We start from the raw sequence: 22,164 nt of genomic DNA on the forward strand, positions 1-22,164 counted from the left end.
ATAAACATTTTACCAGGAATCCCAGAGTCAGTCTTTCAAGATATGAGGTAGTTGAGGTTTAAGGGTGATTTTGCAAATGATAAAAGACATATAAAAACCTTTCAGGAAGTGTCCACAGAATTTAATCTTGATCCAACACATCTGTTTTCATATTTACAAATGAGACACTATATTCAGTCTTTGGGGGTGACCCTTGTCCTGTTTTTTTTTAATAAAAGCAGTAACAAGTGATTTGTTAGAAGGACTGCAGTCGATTTTAATGCATCCCTGACTGAGGGTATCTTTCCAGAAAAATAGAAGAAAGCAATAGTCAAGCTGCTGCTTAGGTCTTCACGGGATCCATGCTTGAAAGGTTTGGTATCCTACCTACCATTTTTGGGGAAAGTATTGGACATGGTAGAGGCCACTCACCATTACAGGAGAATAAAGAGTGGCTCTCTGATATATTAGATGTAGAGGACCCAGTACGGCACACAGTATTTTTTGATACTGCAAATTGGTGGGTCAAAAGCAACAAGTGAAGTACGGGAAAATGGTGCAGAGATGGAAATGGGAACTGGATTTCCACATCACAGAGACCCAGTATATGCAGTGCTTTAAAAGAATACACTATCACCCGGTAACATAAAGCTAAGAGAAACACAGTATAAATTTCTAATGAGATATTATATACCGCAGAAATTAGTATACTAAGAAACCTATATGATATGTGTGTCTCAGAGAAATATGTGGAAAAAAACATATCTGCCTAGAAAAAGAAGTCTTTTTGCAAATATGGGAATCCTACTTGCAGTCGTTGCCACATAAGGCCCATATAGTGAGATTCTTGATGACTTTTGAGGGTTGGATTACAATTTGACATCATAAAGGTTTGATATTATATGGGGTGCAGTTAGAATATAATGTTTTGTGGAACGTAGCCTTGCATGGGCAGGGAAGGAGGGGGAGGGGTTTTTCTATTTGGGGGAACAGTTTTTGCTGTACGTGATAAGATGTCACTAGGCAGAACAACCTTCGCTCAAAGCTCTCACTGCAAAAGTTACTTATTATACAACTAAATACATGTGGAAAACATGACAAAAATCCCCAAATAAAAAATATATTAAAAAGTTAATTTTATTAACAGGAGAAATGTATTCTTAAAAAGCCACCAAACCATTCATCAGCAAAAACATATTGTTTAGCATCATTTGATATTCCAACACAAATTGCATAAAAATACAAACCCCACTATCATCAGAAGAGCTCTGACACAAGCTGGCTGTCACATGATATGCTGCATCAAGGGCAGATTGTCATGTACAGCATACTTACAAAACATCAAACAAAGCAAATTCAAATATACAAATTCATTCATATCATGAACATAATAGAACATGCATTCCTGTCGTATTAGAACCTACTTCTTCTTTACTGCACATATCAAATTTGGACTCCAAAGCAGTGAGATTCAGCATGCTCCATCTTACCTCATTGATTGGAAGATGCTAGATATTGCTCCTTTGGAGTTAAATTAATGCAACTCACGTGGAAACACAGTTTCTATCAGGGCTTTTACCTGCATATAAAGGCACCTTGAATGTCACCCTAGCTTTCTGTAGATGAGAGCACACACACTGTCAAAGAGTGCTTAGAGTTAGATTGGGCAGGGAATGTACATGTGGTGAATTAATTCTGAAATCAATGCACATACTTTTGGGTGCTTCACTGCAGGTGCAAAGTTCGTGGGTAGCTTGTACTGATGGTGTGCACACTGGCCAAGATTTTCACAAGGAAACTCCACAGGGAATTTTCTTTTGAAAATTAACTTACATGTTCTTCCACCCAAAACCCTGTAACCTGCCTGAGCAGTTCGATTATTGCCTTTTAAATTACTTAAATATCAACTTCGAGGGGAGGAGGGATAAGACATTTAAATGCCAAATGTACAACCAACATTCAAGAGTTGAGCTATTTTCTGCAGAAATACTTTCTAGAATAAAGGACCACAGTATGAGGTAGAAAGGATGCAAACCCAGGAGAAACAGTAAGCAATATTTCTTCACAGATAAGGAAAGATGCATGTTTCTGGAGATGCAAAAGTAAAGCAAAGTTGCTTACCTGTAACCAAAGCTCTCCGTAGAAAGCAAGCTACATCAACCTTAACCAGCAGGTGATGTCATCCAAGGCACTTACAGTGACCAGCTCTCAGAGCTCTGAAGTCTTTCTGAGCATGTGTGGGAGTTCCTGCACACTGTTGCTGTTTTGTGAGCCCCTCAGTCTCTTCCAAAGCTTCATGCTTTAGCTGAGTAGTTGATGCTCCAGAGAGGCAGATGGGTAAGAAAAGTATAGCTGATTTATCCTGCAATCTATGAAGAACTCCGATTATAGGTAAGCAACTTTGGGAGTCCCAAGCTGAAGGCTGACTTGTAGGAGAAAGAACTGAAACAATCCATACCCCACTTGAAGGAGAGTGGACATCTAGGGGACTAGGCTGTGCAAAACTGCTTGCCAAAAGGTACTGTCTCTCTTTGGGACACACAGTCCAGACCACAGTTCCTTCTAACCTGAGCATGTGATTGCTCATACATTTTGGAGGTTTTAGATGGTCACTCACATGCTTATTTTCTTTGTGCTATATACAGAAATACAACACTAATACTGGTACTCAAAAATTGTTGGTTTAAAAAAATTGATTTTCACATGAAAAAAATTTGCACATGCCTAGTCAGTCCTTGGAGGGAACATTGGACCAGACTAATGGGAGGTGAAAATATGAATTGATGACCAAGTATCGGATTTGCATATGATCTCAATGAAAATGGCCCTCAGAGGAGCCACCAAAATTGCCATGGTTCTCATTTGATCAGCCTTGACAGAGTATAATCTAAGTCAGTCAGTGCATAATAGTGCACATTACATAGGGTTTCTGATTTTAGGTGTTTATAAATTGTAAATTTGGGAAGCCGATATTGAAATGCTACTTATCTGGATAAGCAAGATTTGTCCAGCTAAGTGACAGCCGCTGAATATCCAGCTAGGTTCAGCAGCCGCCACTTAGCTGGACAAGTCAGTTACCCAGTTAAGTAGCTAGCCAGATAGATTGTGGGCCAAGCGGGGTGGCACTACTTATCTGGTTAACTTAGCTGGATAAGTAGTGATATTCATACTTATCCGGTTAAGTAAATTGGATAAGTTAAACCTGCCACAGAGCAGGTCTAACTTAGCTGGATATAACTTACCTGGCTAAGTGGCTATTTTGATATTCAGCAGCATAGCCGTGCTGTTGAACATCCCATGTAAGTTAGTCAGATAAGACTTATCTGGCTAACTTACATAGACATTTAGGTTTGAGTATTGACCTCTAGGTGTTTATTTTCTAGCTAATTAGGGGTTCTTTGAAGGTACCAAAAATTGGTGTTTATCATTGTTTTTGTAGCACAGGTACTATTGTTGGGTACCTTTTCTGGTTGAATCAAATACATACATTTGTGAGCAGAACAGTCGTTAGCATGGACAAGGCACAAAAACAAAGCAGAGGATTCAGGGTAGGCAAAGGAAGGGTGAGAGAGTACTAGCAGAAGTGGCGTTTTTTCCGGTTTTTATCTAATAAATGCCTTTTATTTTATTTTTTTGCATCAGTGGTGTTTTGTCGGTGTTTATCAGTTAAAACCTAAAATCAGAAGCCTTGGCTTTATAGTACACTAGACAGTTTGAAAGAGTTCTTCTGGCAACCGAGCTTCCCAACCTGTTGGAATCAAAGAACATGAACAGTTGAGAAATATGACAGTGAGGCGGAATTCTCTTTAACTAATATGCATGGGCTCTCTTACAGGTCAAGGAAAGCAGAGACTGTGCATGCAGTTTGGGAAAGAACATAGGCAGCACAATCATTGGCTGATATGGAATGCAGATAGCATTTTCAGAAGGAAGTTAGGGTGAGTATGTAGGACAACCCTGTTTTGAAAAAACAAAGTAAGATGAACAAAAAAACAGAGCCTGTAATTTGCTTACTGTTCATACTGACTTGATGGCCATGAGGAACGCTTTCTAAGTGATAAACCTCAGGTCCACTGACTCCAGAGATTCAAAAGAAGGTTTCATAAGCTGAGCTAGGACCACATAGAGGTTTACTGATTGGAGGCTTTGTACCTCAAGAGACCTTCCATGAATTTTGATACTAAAGAGTACAGTGAGACATGAACTCCTTCCATCCACTGATAATCCCCAATGGCACAGAGATGCATGTTGACAGATGAGGTACTGTGGCCTGAAGGAAGAAGAGATATTGAAAAGGTTCCAGATGACAAAGGGTCAAGATGACTGGATTCACATCATAAAGAGAACCTCTTTCACTTGAAACCATAAGACTTCCCGGTTGAAGGTTTCCTAGCTGATATGAGAATGTCCTCCAAAGCCCTGGAAAGACACCAGAAGCATACTACTGTGCACTCAACATCCATGCTATGAGAGCCAAAAATGGAAGATTTGGGTGGCAGTTTTCAGTCCTCCTGGTAATGAGATATCCCCAAGGGAACCAGATAGACAGAGGAGGTAAGGATGCCACATGATGCATCCAAACTGGGTCTATCAGAATGACCCTCAACCTATCCTGCAGGATCTTCTGGTGATCAATAGAATTGGAGGATATGTGTAGAGCAGACTGATGCTCCAACTTAGCATAAAAGCATCAGGAGCTGAACTGTAGTTGCTTGGTTTCAATAAAGAGACTTCCTACAATGAGAACTTTCCAGTCTTCCTCCAATACAAACAGTTTGTACTGACAGGGCACATCCTCCACCACATACTTGAAGCATCTACGATGCGTGGGGTGGATCGGAATGTTCACATATGTATCCTACAGGTCCAAAGCATGCAACCAAGTAATTTGGCTATTGAACAACAGAATTGTTTGAAGCAAATTCATCTTGAACCTCTCTCTTAGACCCATAACTTGTTCAACTTCTGCAAATCCAGGATGGGCCTTAGCCTACCTGACTTCTTGCAGATTTAAGAAATTCTGGGAGAGTACATCATGCCACACTCCCAAGGAGGGGCAGGATCTATGGCCTTCTGAAGTAGGAGAGATGTTGTCTCAGCTACAGCTGGAAGTGACTGGGTAGGGTCAGAACTGAAGACCAATGCTCACAAGTTTGGGGTAGGGTGTGAAAAGCCATATTTCAGAATTATCAGGTCCTGTTCGGGTAAGAAAAAACAGACCCATTTCCCCCCCCCCCCCCTTCCCCCCAAGAGTAGGCAGGGAGGAAGTTTCAGAGGCATCAAAAACTCACCCTGGGTTTTGGCTCCAGTTGTTGTTGAGCCTTAGGTGCTGTCTTTTTTGCTGTCAGCTTCTATGGGAAGCTGCTGAGTATGGGAAGGTGGGGCTCGATCCCTCCGAAAACAGTAAAAGGGACTTCTCTGGTAAAAGGTCAGCTCGTATGAGAGGTACTGCTGTCTGACCACAGTGGGGCTGGTCACTCGGCACTGTAGACTGCAAATCACAGAGTGACTGCAGGGTGGATTGATGTTTCTTAATCAGCGCTAGTCTCTTGCACCTTATCCTCGAACAGGCTCTCCACCATGCACAGACATCTGCCAGGTGATCAGGTACATGTTTCTCGAGCCTGTTAGCCTGGAGTCAAGTCAGCCTTCTGGCTCCAATAGGCACTACAAATTTCTGGTTTCGGTGTCGAAGGCCTCACAGGTGGACCGGATTATTTGCTTCCCATACTCCTGCATGCTCCCAAAACACACTGGAACTCTGTGTAAGGAGGGTCTCCTGCATCCACCAGAGGTTTCAGCTTTTCAACACCTACAACCATGTGCTGTTTCATGAAGAGCTAGTGGGCTGTCACTCTTGCACTTTCTTCTCAAAAGGTATCCAATGCCCTCTGGTCATAATACTACTTAAAAAAAACCAACAAAACAAACAAACCCTCACAACTGACTTTTTGCTTAAACTTTAATATTTTATGATGTTGGTTTTATGATTACAATTTTACTACCCAGTACTACCATAAAGACCACTCAAAGTTTCAGATTTCTGTGGAAATCTACAGGCAGTCTATATATAGCTCTATGTAACAAAATAGAGTTTCAGGTAGATTCCTGAAAATTGTTCACAGATATATGTATGTACATATAGTATGGTCAGGAGGAGATGCTTCCCTTCTTATGGTGGCACCCTGTCTGCTTTACTCTAAGGTCCCTGAACACTGAACAGCTAAACAAAAATTCACCATCCTAAAAGACAAAAAGAGATATCTTCTATAGACCATACAAACCTATAACTAAGGGTCAAGTCTGGCTACTGGCAAGGCTTGAACTAATGGCGGCTCAGGAAAACTGGTAGTGTTCTGACTGCTAAGCCAAACTCTCGGCAAAGGGAAGGCTGAGGCACTGAAGGAAATTTATTTATTTATTTATTTTTATTTATTTTATTTTATATACCGGCAACCGTTTGCACATCGTGCCGGTTTACAAGTAACTTATAAACAAGGAATATATAGGCGAGGCCTTTACAAAGAACAATATGTAACACAGTAACAAAGCAGATAACTAAATAACTTGGGGAGGGAGGGATAGAGACAAAAGGGGGGGAGGGGGAGGGTGAGAACAGATACATAAGGATAAGATATATACATGGATTTGAGGAGCAGATGGTATGTACACTGGTTATATATGGAATTGTATAAGTGCAGATAAAAACAGACACATTATTTTAAAGTACGGGTTGAATGAGGTGTTTGAAGTTCTTAGAGGGAGAGGGGGTTAAGTGTTGGGTGTGGTTCCTGGAGGGGATTAAAGGATTTTAGGGGGGTATTGGTGAGAGATGAAGGTTGGGTGAGAGTGTTAGTAGGTGGTGAAAAGGATTGGGGGTATGCTTGGAGGAAGAGCCAGGTTTTCAGATTCTTTTTGAAAGTGGGAGTGGAGGTTTCTGTGCGTAGGTGAAGAGGCATTGAATTCCAAAGGGAGGGGCCTGCGAGGGAAAGGGCTCTATTGGTGGTGGAAATGAGTCTTGTGGATTTTATGGAAGGAGGAATAAGGGTTCCTTGGAGTGATGAACGGGTAGGTCTAGTGGAGGTACGAGGAAGGAAAGGTGGGTTTAGCCAGTTGTAATGTTCGTTGGTGATACTTTTGTGGATGAGGGTAAGCGTCTTGTAAATAATTCGTGAGTGAATGGGAAGCCAGTGGAGGATCAATGAGGGTGGGGGTAATGTGGTCTTTTTTTTTTTACATTAGTGAGGATACGAGCGGTAGCGTTTTGAAGGAGTTGAAGAGGTTTGATGTGGGTGGCAGGGAGTCCAAGAAGGAGAGAGTTACAGTAGTCAATTTTAGAGAAAATTAAGGATTGGAGTACCGTACGGAAGTCAGAGAAGTAGAGAAGGGGTTTGAGTTTTTTGAGGGTTTGAAGTTTGAAATAGCAACTGCTAAGGATGGATTTGATGTATGGTTTGAAGGTAAGTTGGTAATCAAGTATGATACCAAGGTTTCTTGTGTTAGAAAGCAAGTTGGGGGAATGGAGAGTGGAAGGAATGGGTATGGATGCATGTTTAGAGGAGATGAGGAGGAGTTCGGTTTTTTGTGGATTGAGGGCTAGGTGCATGTCAGTGAGGAGCTGGTTTATGGAGGTGAGAATAGTGTTCCATTTTTGGATTGCGATGAGTACAGAGTTTGTGAAGGGGATGAGGATTTGCACATCATCCGCGTAGATGAAGTGTGTAATACCAAGGTTGGAGAGGAGGTTTGTAAGGGGGAGCATGTAAATGTTAAATAAGGTGGAGGAAAGGGAGGAACCTTGAGGAATGCCACAGTCGAGATTGACAGGGGGGGATGTAAAGTTGTCAGTGAGGACTGTGTAGGTACGGTTTTGGAGGAAGGACTTAATCCAAGAAAGAGCAGTACCTGAGATTCCTATACTAATGAGGGTGTTGATGAGGATGTTATGATTTACGGTGTCAAAGGCAGCGGAGATGTCCAGCATGGCAATGAGATAGGAGTTGCCGGCATCCATTCCTTTGATGAGGGTATCAGTAAGGGAGAGAAGTAGGGATTCAGTACTGAGGTGTTTTCGGAATCCATATTGTGTAGGTGGGAGAATGTTGGATTGTTCTAGGTGGTCAGAGAGACGGTGGTTTACTAATTTCTCCATGACTTTGGAGAGGAAAGGGAGATTGGAGATAGGACGGAGGTTGGATAGGTTGGAGGGATCAAGGGAGGGTTTTTTTAGAATGGGTTTGACCACAGCTTGTTTGAGGGAGTTCGGGACCAGGCCATGTTCCAGGGAACAGTTCACGATTTTGGAGAGTGGAGTGGCTATTGTTTTAGGGATAGCGAGTAGTAGTTTAGTAGGTATGGTTTCCGAGGGGTGGGAGGAAGGTCTCATCTTTTTTAAAATGTTCTCTATTTCTAGAGATGAGGAGGGTTCAAAGGAAGAGAGGAGGGTGTGTGTAGGTGGGGTGGGAGGGATTATGTTGTTGGTGTTGTGGGAATTTTTGGTATTGGGGGTAAACTTGGCAGTGATGTTGGATATTTTGTTTTTAAAGAAGAGGGCGATTTCATTACATCGGGTCTGTGTGATGGGGACTTGGGGTGAAGACACATTGGGTTTGGTCAGATTTGAGACTAGGGTGAATAGTGCTTTCGGGTTGAATTGGAGGTGGTGAATTTTCTTGGCATAGTATTCTTTTTTGGTTGTTTGAATGGCGTTTCTATATGCATGCATGAGTTGGTAATAAACGGTCTTTGTGGCAGGGGAGGGGTGTTTACGCCAGTGTCTTTCAGCTGCTCTAAGTTGGATTTTTTGGGTTTTGAGTGTTTGGGTGTACCAGGGTTTTTTGGATGAAGTGGTTTGTGTGATTGTTTTTTGGATGATAGGGCATAAGTTGTTGGCTATGTTTTGGGTGGTTTCTGCCCAGGAGGATATAGCACTATCTGCTGTCTCCAGGTCAATGTGATTTGGAATGTTGGAGCACGCCATTTCAAGAGTGTCTATAGGGCAGGTTTTACGAAGTTGGAAGGATTTGGGTTGAGGAGGAGAGGGGGTGGGTGGGGGTGGTAGAGAGAGGGTTGTACTGATGATGGAGTGGTCAGACCAGGGAACCGGGAGGCATGTGGGGGTGTGGATGACATTGATGAATGAGTTAGTAAAAATAAGGTCAAGGGTGTGACCTGCTTTGTGGGTTGGGGAGTGAATAAGTTGGGTGAAGCCCATTGCATCTAGGGATGAGATGAAGGCTTCGCATGTAGGGGATTGTGGAGAGGAGTCGACGTGGAGGTTAAAGTCGCCAAGGAGTATTGTAGGGATGTCGGGGGAGAGGGAGATGGTGAGGAATTCGATGAGGGGGGAGGGGTCTTTTTCTAGTAGACCAGGAGGGGTATAGATAAGGCAGATTTGTAGGGATTGAGATTTGAAAAAACCTACTTCGTATTGATTGGGAATATTGCAGGTTTGTGATGTGAGCTTGAATTCTTTTTTGGCTATGAGGAGTAGGCCGCCACCTCTTTTCTTTTTACGGGGGATAGAGAAAATGTCATAGGTTTCAGCAGGAAGTTGGTTAATGAGGGGGGTGTCACAGGGTTTAAACCAGGTTTCATTTAATGCGAAAATTTCTGGTTTGGACTCAGTTAAAATATCGTGGAGAAGGTGTGTTTTTTGTTTCAGTGATTGGGCGTTAATGAGTAGAAGAGAGATGAGCGAGAGGGTGAGGGCTTGCGAGGTGGGGGATATGGGGATGGGGGTCAGACGTCTTTTTTGGGTGTTGTGGGGACTGTATGAGGGGAGGAATATTTTTGAGGGGTGTCTGTATAGATAATTGGGGGGGCAGGGGCTAGCGTGTGGAGGCATTGTTGGGGAGGGTGGCAAATTGTGAAAAGTAGATACCGAAAAGCAGTTGAAAAGGTTAATGCTATTATATCAGGTTAATGCAGTTGAAAAGAGTAATGTACATCGACAAAGTAATGCAATTGTATAGAGTAGGCTGGCATTTAGGTAGATTAGGTTATGAGATGTATATATTGTACAGTATTATACACTGAGACAGTCATGTGAATGAAACACACTTACGTATGATAGGCTTGGTGAGAAAGTATAGTGTTCTGGATGAATTATCTAGAGGAGGGAGGAGATTTGCCAACAGTCCATGTGGTGCATTTCGTGAGCGTGGTTTTCCTTGGGCAGGTTCTTGTCTCCGAGATGGCAGGTGGAGGGGCTCCTGGCAAGGCACTCTTGGTATTAGTTCAGTTGCTGGGTACAAATTGGGAGGTATATTGGGGTGCTGCTCGGGGTGATACGAAGGGGCGAAACAAAGGGGCAGGCCCCTTTGTTGCGCTCCTTCGTGCACGCGACGCCCGGCGCGCGACGCCTGGGAGGGGGGTGGTTTAAAAACCCCGCCGGTCGCGCCTCTGACGTCACCGCTGCGCCGTCTTGGTGGGCGGTTCTTTTTTGTGTTGCTGGCGGTGCGGGCGAAGGCTCGTGGCCGGGATCGAGGCCGGCTGGAGGAGGATCGAAGGCCCGGATCGAGGTCGGCTGGATGCTGTAGGCAAGGGCTCGTGGCCCTGCTTGTGGTCGGCAGAAGGAGGAGGTTCGCGGCGTTGCAGGTAAGAGGAGCTGCTGGACGACGGTGAGAGGGCCGGCGATCGGCGAGGGAGCACGATCGGGGTGAGCGGAACAGGAGGCCTTACCCCGACGGGCTCCAGCGCCGGTTGCGCAGGCCAAGTTCACCGCTGGGTTCCCTCTGAGGCGCCGGAGAAGCTGGGTTCCCTCTGAGGCCCCAGAAGAAGCAGATTAGCCCTTGCTTTTGTAAATGGATTACCAGAAACAGAGAAGTGTTCCCAAAACCTTCAAGGCTACCTAGCCCATACTAAAGAACTCTGACATTGCCTCTACACAACAACAGAGGTACTCTGCTTCAGATCTCAAAATGCTTGATCCACTTTTGGACACCCTGGCCTGAACGGGACATCTTGCAACGTCCAGATCAGCATCTGGGATGACCATCAACGTCAGAGACTCAGGCCAATGCAATAGGACGTGTCCAGCCTAGCATAAGGGTTTACTTGCGGTTGAGTGTGCGTTTCATGAGCACAATTATCATCTGATGCAGCAAGGAAATTAGTGCATCAAATACATGTTCTAACAAATGAGTAATGGATAGCGCCCATCACGTTTAAATTCCATGTATGTGAAGACATTAGCTATTAACGCCCGATGCAGGAAAGCGAGCCCAAAGGCTGGGCACCCAATGCACAATTTTTTACACCGGAAAATTAACTCCAGCTCTGGAGGTGGAATAAAATTTACTCGCAGTCAAGGGCTCATGAGAAACACAAAACATTTGGTCTTATTGTTGTGTATGGTAAGGTTGTTTAGGTAGGTTAGTGTAAGATTTAGTTATCTGGGGTTAGAACAAAAAATAAAAAATATATAGGGATTACTGGTGTGGAGCATGATGATTATCTAAAGGCACCTTAAAAAACTGTGAGCAATTCCTTTCCTTTTGGTAAGCAACAGGCCTTGCAGATTTCTGTAACTTCATGTAAAGAATGCACTTTTGTTAGGAGCACACAATTTAGAAGTCTGTGCACCCGATGCAATAAACTTTTGAGTACCAGAAATGCAAATGTCTCCCTAGCACGCCTTTTTGTACACTGCTTCAATTTTTTCCTCATTAGAATATTGCATTAGGCGCACAGGGGATAGATGCAATTATATTAGGAAAACGGGCGCTCAATATGAGCACCCATTTTTTGCTCGGCCTGTGAGACTATAGTTGGCCTCATGCCCTGGGAGAGGCCTTCTATGCCCTTGGGATGTCAGGTAACCTGAAGTCAGAACTTGACACTAAGATAAAAAATTCTCTTCTGACATTCATGGTAACACTTACTGAAAAAAGAAATGTCAGATAAGGTAATGTGTATGCTTTCAATGATGCATATTACGGTAACACTTTTGGTTACATTTTCGTACTGCCTTTCTATCCTTAATCACATTACTAATGCTGAACAGTTACCCCCCTGTAACACCATTTCCTAAGCACACTGAATCAAAGTAAATGTACAAGCATGCTGCCTACAAATGGGCCTATGCACTAAAGCTTAGTGTACATGCTGTAGCCATTTAGCATGCACACTACATAGCACGCAATGAACTAAGGCCCTAGCACACACTAAATAGCTCCCCGAAAACAGTAAATACATGCTAAAATGTGCATGAGGTACAGGAGCATGTGAGGATAAGCTGGCACCATTTTGGATCTTGGCAGGAGCAGGGAAGAAGGGAATCGTGCTCTTTCTTGCCCCATCTTCCTGTCTACTGCTTCAGAAGGGACAGGAGGGGGACCTGGGGTTGAAGGAGGTGACAAAGCATAGAGGGCCCTCTAACTTTTTGTTGGGGCATGGCGAGGGTATCGGGGCATGGAAGCTCCTCGATTCTTGTGTTGGAAGGGATGGAAGAGGGTGAAATGGCAATCAGCCTTCGGGGGTAAGGGTAATGAAATTCCTCATTAAATTTGGCCTGCTTAGCAGACAGGATTTCAGTAGTGTGCATGCTCCACTTTTGCAGGCACTCTATTTCGGCATGTTTGCTATATAGGCAGCTCTTTAGCAGGCTCCGCCAAAAGAAATTAGTGCATTGCTCTTTAAGAACCATTGTAGTGCACAGGCATCAAAAACTGTAAAAGAAAAAAGAATCCATCACTCATTGGACAGGGCTGAGGAACACACACAGATACGGCTTCTGAGAAAGCTCTGCATGCTAAACACTTCCTCACCATTTGGCATGGCTGGTGCGAGTTCTTTCCTATTTCATGAAATGAAAAAAATCATTGCCTTAACTTAGAATGAAAAAACAAAACAATAGCAAACATTTTGAGCATATTATTCCTAGTCTCCAGGCTTTGCATTGGCTACGCGTTTCGTGAAGTGGCATTTTCTCTCTGACCTTTGAAGTATTGAACTGTGAGGCTCCTATGTATTTATATAAAGCTTTTGATATGGTCCTGCATAGGAGACTTGTGAGGGCTAATTAAAGAATTGGCAAATTATAAATACTTTTAAATAAATACATAATTAAAATCTGAAACTACAAGCTCCTTTTAGATATTAATATCCAGCTTTATGCTGCACATATGAACACACGTACCTATTGCTAGAGTCATTGCTTTTAACTTGTCCCGGATAAGTTTCACCACCATGCTCTTCTGAAGAGGAGTAGAGCGGCAACAAAGCACTGAGCGGCACTGCCTCGCTAGTGACAAAAATGTATCCTCTAGGCTCATGTCCAGTGCGTAAGCCAGTGTCTTTCCATCAATCACGAGGCCCAGGCTGGGTTTCACTGAGTCCAACGACAAAGGTAGATGGAGGGGAGCAAAGCCAACTTCCTTATTTTCAGCAGCTCCGTCTACTTGATCCTTTGAAAATGTAGACTGTACGTAGTGCAAACTATGTTTGAGCAAAGCAGCACAACCTTCCTGAAATAAAATCATACACATGTCAAGATATAAAGAAGAGAGGGAGCTATAGTGCCCACAGTGAAAGCATGCAGAAAAGACACTTTATTAAAGTAGTAAAAATAAATAAAAAAAATTTGATGGAAATATGGTTGCTAGTTGTAGTTCTTTGCACTTAAAAAAATAAATATTCCTCCATGCGGGAAAGAAAACAAGGAAGGAAGCACTAAGCAAGTTAAACAGTTTTGCTTTCATTTCACCATATTTAATCACTTTTTGCTTTCCTGTTTGCAAAAATTGGAAGAAGGATCCATCTGAAGAAAATAGAATAAAACATAAGCATTGTCAAGTTACGTGTAAAACATTGATAAGACAGGCGAAGAGAGAATTTGAAATGAAGTTGGCCATAGAGGCAAAAACTCATAATAAAAGCTTTTTTAAATATATCCGAAGCAAGAAACCTGTGAGGGAGTTGGTTGGACCATTAGATGACCGAGGGGTTAAAGGGGCTCTTAGGGAAGATAAGGCCATTGCAGAAAGACTAAATGAATTCTTTGTTTTCGTGTTTACTAATGAGGATGTTGGGGAGATACCAGTTCTGGAGATGGTTTTCAGGAGTGATGAGTCAGACAAACTGACTAAATCACTATAAACCCGGAAGATGTAGTAGGCCAGATTGACAAACTAAAGAGTAGCAAATCACCTGGACCGGATAGTATGCATCCTAGGGTACTGAAGGAACTAAAAAATGAAATTTCTGATCTATTAGTTAAAATTTGTAACCTATCATTAAAATCATCCATTGTACCTGAAGACTGGAGGGTGGCCATTGTAACCCCAATATTTAAAAAAGGCTCCAGGGGTGATCCGGGTAACTATAAACCAATGAGCCTGACTTCTGTGCCGGGAAAAATAGTGGAAACTATTCTCAAGATCAAAATCGTAGAGCAAATAGAAATACATGGTTTAATGGCACACAGTCAACATGGATTTACCCAAGGGAAGTCTTGCCTAACAAATCTGCTTCATTTTTTGAAGGGGTTAATAAACATGTGGATAAAGGTAAACTGGTAGATGTAGTGTATTTGGATTTTCTGAAGATGTTTGACAAAGTCCCTCATGAGAGGCTTCTATGAAAACTAAAAAGTCATGGGATAGGTGACGATGTCCTTTCGTGGATTGCAAACTGGCTAAAAGACAGGAAACAGAGAGTACGATTAAATGGACAATTTTCTCAGTGGAAGGGAGTGGTAAGTGGAGTGCCTCAGGGATCTGTACTTGGACCAGTGCTTTTCAATATATATATATAAATGATCTGGAAAGGAATACGACAAGTGAGGTTATCAAGCTTGCGGATGATACAAAATTATTCAGAGTAGTTAAATCACAGACGGACTGTGATACATTACAGGAGGACAATGCAAGACTGGAAGACTGGGCATCCAAATGGCAGATGAAATTTAATGTGGACAAGTGCAAGGTGTTGCATATAGGGAAAAATAACGTTTGCTGTAGTTACACGATATTAGGTTCCATATTAGGAGCTACCACCCAGGAAAAAGATCTAGGCATCATAATGGATAATACTTTAAAATCATCGGCTCAGTGTGCTGCAGCAGTTAAAAAAGCAAACAGAATGTTAGGAATTATTAGGAAGGGAATGGATAATAAAATGGAAAATGTCATAATGCCTATATATCGCTCCATGGTGAGACCGCACCTTGAATACTGTGTACAATTCTGGTCGCCGCATCTCAAAAAAGATAGTTGCGATGGAGAAGGTACAGAGAAGGGCAACCAAAATGATAAAGCTCCCCTATAAGGAAAGGTGAAGAGGTTAGGGCTGTTCAGCTTGGAGAAGAGACGGCTGAGGGGGGATATAATAGAGGTCTTTAAGATCATGAGAGGTCTTGAACGAGTAGATGTGACTCGGTTATTTACACTTTCGAATAACAGAAGGACTAGGGGGCATTCCATGACGGTTGCAAGTAGCACATTTAAGACTAATCGGAGAAAATTATTTTTCACTCAATGCACAATAAAACTCTGGAATTTGTGGCCAGAGGATGTGGTTAGTGCAGTTAGTGTAGCTGGGTTCAAAAATGTTTTGGATAAGTTCTTGGATGAGAAGTCCATTAACGGCTATTAATCAAGTTTACTTAGGGAATAGCCACTGCTATTAATTGCATCAGTAGCATGGGATCTTCTTAGTGTTTGGGTAATTGCCAGGTTCTTGTGGCCTGGTTTGGCCTCTGTTGGAGACAGGATGCTGGGCTTGATGGACCCTTGGTCTGACCCAGCATAGCAATTTCTTATGTTCTTATGAATTAGCATAAATTTGAAACTGATGAGCAGTAGCACCAATTGTCAAGAATTTAACACCAAGGTCTTACCCAGCACTGCCTTCTACAGGTCTTCTGTCTTCCAGGTGCAGGTCTGAAGTACCCGCAGGGACATCTGATCTCAGCTAGGGCAGTTTAAAACACCATGCAGTCCGGGCCCAGACAGCAATAGCAGATGGAATGGGTGTCCGTAATGGATATACATAGTCATACCTGCAGGTCTTGAAACCACTAACCAAAGGTTTCTTAAATTTTGACTTTTCCATATTTATTTTTTAAAAACAGAAGTTAAAAGTTCTTTCTGAGGGGCTGCCAAAAGAAACTTGCAAATTCAAGAGTGAGTGGGAATCCATTTATGCAGTAGCTCAAACAAAGAAAGAGAACTCCCTCGCATGTTCTGAGCTCTGAGAGCTGGGTCCATGTTGGTGCCGTCATCCACTGGTTATGGTTGATTTAATTCTGCTTGTTTGAGAATTTAATGACATTTGTCAGTGTCAATTTTATTTTTATATGCTTTTAAATTCACATCAAGAAAACAGATTTCCTTTCCATGATGGTATCACCTACATATTAATTTACCCAGAAATCATTAAAGGAAACATCCCAATAAAATATGTGATACAAAGTCCACATTGAGGAATCAATGGATGTTCCACGGGAGAACAAAAAGGGAGAAAAGAAATCGAAAATTGATATCTTAGCAAGCACAACCTGTTTAACTGGGATTAAATCATTCTTTTAGGCTTACTTCTGAGGAAAGCAATCAATTGGTCATGCACAATAAAGATGTAAGCAGAACACCAATTCATCCCTATACAGTTGCAAGGAAGTTTGAGAAAAAAAGATAGCTCCAGCATTCATGACTTGCTGACGCAGTGCCACAAAGTTGGTGGTGGGGCCGCTTGGCAATAGTGATCATAATATGATCAAATTTGATTTAATGACTGGAAGAGGAACAGTGTGCAAATCCAAGGCTCTCGTGCTAAATTTTCAAAAGGGAAACTGATTAAATGGGAAAAATTGTTAGAAAGAAACTGAAAGGAGCAGCTACAAAAGTAAAAAATGTCCAAGAGGCGTGGTCATTGTTAATAAATACCATTCTAGAAGCACAGTCCAGATGTATTCCACACATTAAGAAAGGTGGAAAGAAGGCAAAACGATTACCGGCATGGTTAAAAGTGGAGGTGAAAGAAGCTATTTTAGCCAAAAGATCTTCATTCAAAAATTGGAAGAAGGATCCAACAGAAGAAAATAGGATAAAGCATAAACATTGGCAAGTTAAATGTAAGACATTGATAAGACAGGCTAAGAGAGAATTTGAAAAGAAGTTGGCTGTAGAGGCAAAAACTCACAGTAAAAACTTTTTAAAATATATCCGAAGCAGAAAGCCTGTGAGGGAGTCAGTTGGACCGTTAGATAATCGAGGGGTTAAAGGGGCACTTAGAGAAGATAAGACCATCGCGGAAAGATTAAATGATTTCTTTGCTTCGGTGTTTACTGAAGAGGATGTTGGGGAGGTACCCATAATGGAGAAGGTTTTCATGGGTAATGATTCAGATGGACTGAATCAAATCACAGTGAACCTAGAAGATGTGGTAGGCCTGATTGACAAACTGAAGAGTAGTAAATCAGCCGGACCGGATGGTATACACCCCAGAGTTCTGAAGGAACTAAAAAATGAAATTTCAGACCTATTAGTAAAAATTTGTAACTTATCATTAAAATCATCCATTGTACCTGAAGACTGGAGGATAGCAAATGTAACCCCAATATTTAAAAAGGGCTCCAGGGGCGATCCGGGAAACTACAGACCAGTTAGCCTGACTTCAGTGCCAGGAAAAATAGTGGAAAGTGTTCTAAACATCAAAATCACAGAATATATAGAAATACATGGTTTAATGGAACAAAGTCAGCATGGCTTTCCCTAAGGCAAGTCTTGCCTCACAAATCTGCTTCACTTTTTTGAAGGAGTTAATAAACATGTGGTTAACGGTGAACCGGTAGATATATTATACTTGGATTTTCAGAAGGCGTTTGACAAAGTTCCTCATGAGAGGCTTCTAGGAAAAGTAAAAAGTCATAGGATAGGTGGCGATGTCCTTCGTGGATTGCAAACTGGCTAAAAGACAGGAAACAGAGAGTAGGATTAAATGGACAATTTTCTCAGTGGAAGGGAGTGGACAGTGGTGTGCCTCAGGGATCTGTATTGGGACCCTTATTTTTCAATATATTTATAAATGATCTGGAAAGAAATACGACGAGTGAGATAATCAAATTTGCAGTTGACACAAAATTGTTCAGAGTAGTTAAATCACAAGCAGATTGTGATAAATTGCAGGAAGACCTTGTGAGACTGGAAAATTGGGCATCCAAATGGCAGATGAAATTTAATGTGGATAAGTGCAAAGTGATGCATATAGGGAAAAATAACCCATGCTATAATTACACAATGTTGGGTTCCATATTAGGTGCTACAACCCAAGAAAGAGATCTAGGTGTCATAGTGGATAACACATTGAAATCGTCGGTTCAGTGTGCTGTGGCAGTCAAAAAAGCAAACAGAATGTTGGGAATTATTAGAAAGGGAATGGTGAATAAAACGGAAAATGTCATAATGCCTCTGTATCGCTCCATGGTGAGACCGCACCTTGAATACTGTGTACAATTCTGGTTGCCCCATCTCAAAAAAGATATAATTCGATGGAGAAGGGCTACCAAAATGATAAGGGGAATGGAACAACTCCCCTATGAGGAAAGACTAAAGAGGTTAGGACTTTTCAGCTTGGAGAAGAGACGACTGAGGGGGGATATGATAGAGGTGTTTAAAATCATGAGAGGTCTAGAATGGGTAGATGTGAATCAGTTATTTACTCTTTCGGATAGTAGAAAGACTAGGGGGCACTCCATGAAGTTAGCATGGGGCACATTTAAAACTAATCGGAGAAAGTTCTTTTTTTACTCAACGCACAATTAAACTCTGAAATTTGTTGCCAGAGGATGTGGTTAGTGCAGTTAGTATAGCTGTGTTTAAAAAAGGATTGGTTAAGTTCTTGGAGGAGAAGTCCATTACCTGCTATTAAGTTCACCTAGAGAATAGCCACTGCCATTAGCAATGGTAACATGGAATAGACTTAGTTTTTGGGTACTTGCCAGGTTCTTGTGGCCTGGATTGGCCACTGTTGGAAGCAGGATGCTGGGCTTGATGGACCCTTGGTCTGACCCAGTATGGCATTTTCTTATGTTCTTAAGTTCTTTCTAAGACTCTGGATACCTCTAGAGAGGTTTGGTTAAATCCTGACCACTTGACCCATAAATAATACATTCCTACACTTAAAGTATGTAACATCAAATCCTAGACTTGATCTCTTCCACAGAGTTCTCCATTATCAGTCGGATTTTGGAAAGTTAACGTCAAAAAGTCTACAAGTTCTTTACCCTTTTTCTGCTGTATGACAAGGCAGGTAGAAAACCCAAGAAACTGGGGGCATCACATCAGGGGAGAATTTTAATACATCATGGAATTATTTCTTCAGGAGTTCTTAAGGAGATAACAATCTAACATTTTGCCAGTTTTTGTATCTTACCATACCTTCCAGAAAGTCTACTTTAATCCTTAGAGAGGTCATATCTTTCACTAAAGCAGCATTAGTGCCTTGTAGCACAACAATCTATTCTTCAGTTTCATCAATATTACTTTTACACTCCTCGATGGATCGATCCTGATTGGAAAATGTAAAGTCTACTTTAGATAAAAACTTACACAGTGGAATAACAAAAGCACCACGTTGCCTTCAATTCTGGCCATCGTACCACAGACCTTGAAGGGAAAACTTCTCAGGAGCTTGCAAAGCGACCTCTGTAGATATAGATTGAAAATTGGAGGGACAATTGCCTTTGGAACATCCCCCCAAAAATGTCTTTGCATGACAGGAAAATTGTCTCTGTGTACGCACAACAATAGATTCTACCTGATGCACAGAATCCAGATGAGAACTTCGCAGTTGGATTACTTGATGATTCTGAATCCCCTTCCATCAAATCTGCCACAAGATCCCCTCCGACTCCACCCGATGTCAAGGCAACCTGTCCCCACAGTGACAGCAAAGTTCCAGTTGTGGAAAGCTGAAAAAACCCTTCTGGTAGCGGTGGCTGCTCAGGACTGCCTGGGCTCAATGATGCTAGTGACATTGACTTCTCCTCCTGTGGCACCATTGCTTCAGCTCTCCTGGCAGAATTTTGTTCAGTAGGTCAGGGACTGAAACAGCTGTGTCTTAGTACGGACCAAGGTGTCAGGGATTTCAAGGGGTAATCCCACTATTTCTTTTCCTCACATTCTGAGCTGGAAATATTAAATTAAACTGCAAAGAAAAAAGATGTTGCGCTGCAGCCGGCTCAGGACACCATCTTAGCTCCCTTGCCAATGGGAACTTACATACAGATGACAAGTTTTCATACACAATGCACCAATCATAAGAGAAAACATATTATTCAGAACAGCTTACCTGTGACTCGGCATTCAATGTGATAATTTCCTCATCATGATCTAATAGTTTGCAAGAGTAACCAATATTTATTGCCGTTTCTTGCTTGTCTCCAGTGAGAACCCAGATCTGTAGTCCAGCTTTTCGCAGGCTGGCAATGGTTTCTGGCACACCATCCTGTAAACGGTCTTCAATACCAGTTGCACCTGATTACAAAAACAATGCAAGTCAATATTTTAGCAAAAATCTTGTCCTCTAAAAAGATTTCATTTGAGATGCACCTTCAGATCTTACTTAAGCCTAAGACTAATACTGTAAACAGAAATACAGCACATTAAGGGGTAGATGTTCAAAAATATGTGCACGCGCACATGTACGCTCAATTTTATAACATGTGCGTGCACAAGGGAGTGCCTCTGGCCCCATCCCCGCCCCTGGATTTACACGCGTAGGGCTTTTAAAATCAGCCCCTAAGTGATGTTATCTCAGAAGGTCAAAGGCAATTATGTTGAAAACACAGTCATCCAAGAAACACAAGTTTTTAAAAAGTCTGTAGGGAAATGTCTATAAAACATTATGAGCCAGGAAGACTAAAAAATGCTATTGCTATCCCAAGAGTGAGTAAAAGGAAATAGATCTATTATTTAGGATCTGCCAGGTGCTTGTGACCTGGACTGGCCACTGTCAGAGATAGGATGCTGGGCTCGATGGACCTTGGTCTGACCCAGTATGGCATTTCATATGCTTTTATATCAAAAGAAGACTACTAAACCCTTATTACTTTTTTTTTTAATAAAAGAAAGGTTACCACACCACTATTCTTAGAAGTGGTCAACTTCAGCCAACTGTCAAAGAAAGAAGTGAGATTGCACTCTTCCACACAACAAACTTGGGTCATAAAGAGTTTATTTCTTGTTTTGTAAAATGCATAGTAGAAGGCCACTGTTGCAAATGCGTCCTCGAGGTATGACTTTCCCTAAGGAAGCACATATGGAAACCATGCATGGGAATCAGCTCTTAACTGCAGCAAGGACCCTCTGTTATAACCAGGCAATGCGAAAAAATAAACTTGAGTATTCTATCAAAGTTCTTGATAAATGAACATTTATTAAAAACAATTTTTTTTTAAACTGCCACTTGAGGTACAGGATCCTGACAAGTTTTGGCATGAAGATTTCAGCATTAAAGAGGACAGGTTCAAAGATCACTTAAGTGAGGTTCATGTTGTACTTGTGAGGTCATGTCGATCACAAAGGAGTTCATCCATCCTCCCACCAGAAAGAAGATCCATTGTAAAATTTTACCAATTGTGCATCAATTTTTGTCATTTATGTAGCCATGTGCCCTTGCAACAAGATCTACATGGGTAAAACTAAAAGATGTTTAAGAATGCACATATCGGAACATTGCAGTTATAAAAAAAAAAAAAAAAGGAAGTACAGATGCACCGCTCATGCTATATTGTATTCAAGAAAATCATGTTTCCACAACTCTGATTTTTTGTTATTGATGTTATTTTAAAACATTTGTACAGTGGGGACCATGATATGTGGACTAAGAGTTTGGAACTAAGTGGTCTTAGTTTCGTATTGAATGGGGATATTTATTTTTTTATGAAAAATTCCCCATGGTAACAAAAGAAATATATGCCTGACAGGAATTCACATTCTTCAAATGTTAAACATGGGTGTTGTCAATGTAAACATCACAGGAAATATTTCCACCAATTGCTCCTTGTAACGTGTCAGTTTTTATATTGAACATGTAGTTTTTGAAATAGGAGACGGCTGTGTGGCTGTGACCATTTCAGATTAAAAAGTAGATGTATCTCTCACTGTAAATTGTTAAATTTGGAGGAAGCAAAACTTGGTGAGTTTTTGCTATGTTGTTTTATTTTTGTGCACTTATTTTTCT

The 22,164-nt window shown here is 41.7% G+C and overlaps 1 protein-coding gene across 3 annotated transcripts in view; it reads right to left on the reverse strand.

Moving 5' to 3' along the window:
- Positions 1-22,164, reverse strand: part of ATP10A (ATPase phospholipid transporting 10A (putative)) — a 288,904-nt gene that overhangs the window by 43,943 nt on the left and 222,797 nt on the right. For all 3 annotated transcript variants that reach the window (XM_029604743.1, XM_029604744.1, XM_029604745.1), the window contains 2 exons: positions 20,272-20,456; positions 13,121-13,448 (listed from right to left, as the gene is read on the reverse strand). In XM_029604743.1, coding sequence (XP_029460603.1) covers positions 13,121-13,448; positions 20,272-20,456 — 513 coding nt within the window. The remainder of the gene's footprint in view (positions 1-13,120; positions 13,449-20,271; positions 20,457-22,164) is intronic.

This window comes from Rhinatrema bivittatum, chromosome 5 (genome assembly GCF_901001135.1).
Source record: "Rhinatrema bivittatum chromosome 5, aRhiBiv1.1, whole genome shotgun sequence".
NCBI lineage: Eukaryota > Metazoa > Chordata > Amphibia > Gymnophiona > Rhinatrematidae > Rhinatrema > Rhinatrema bivittatum.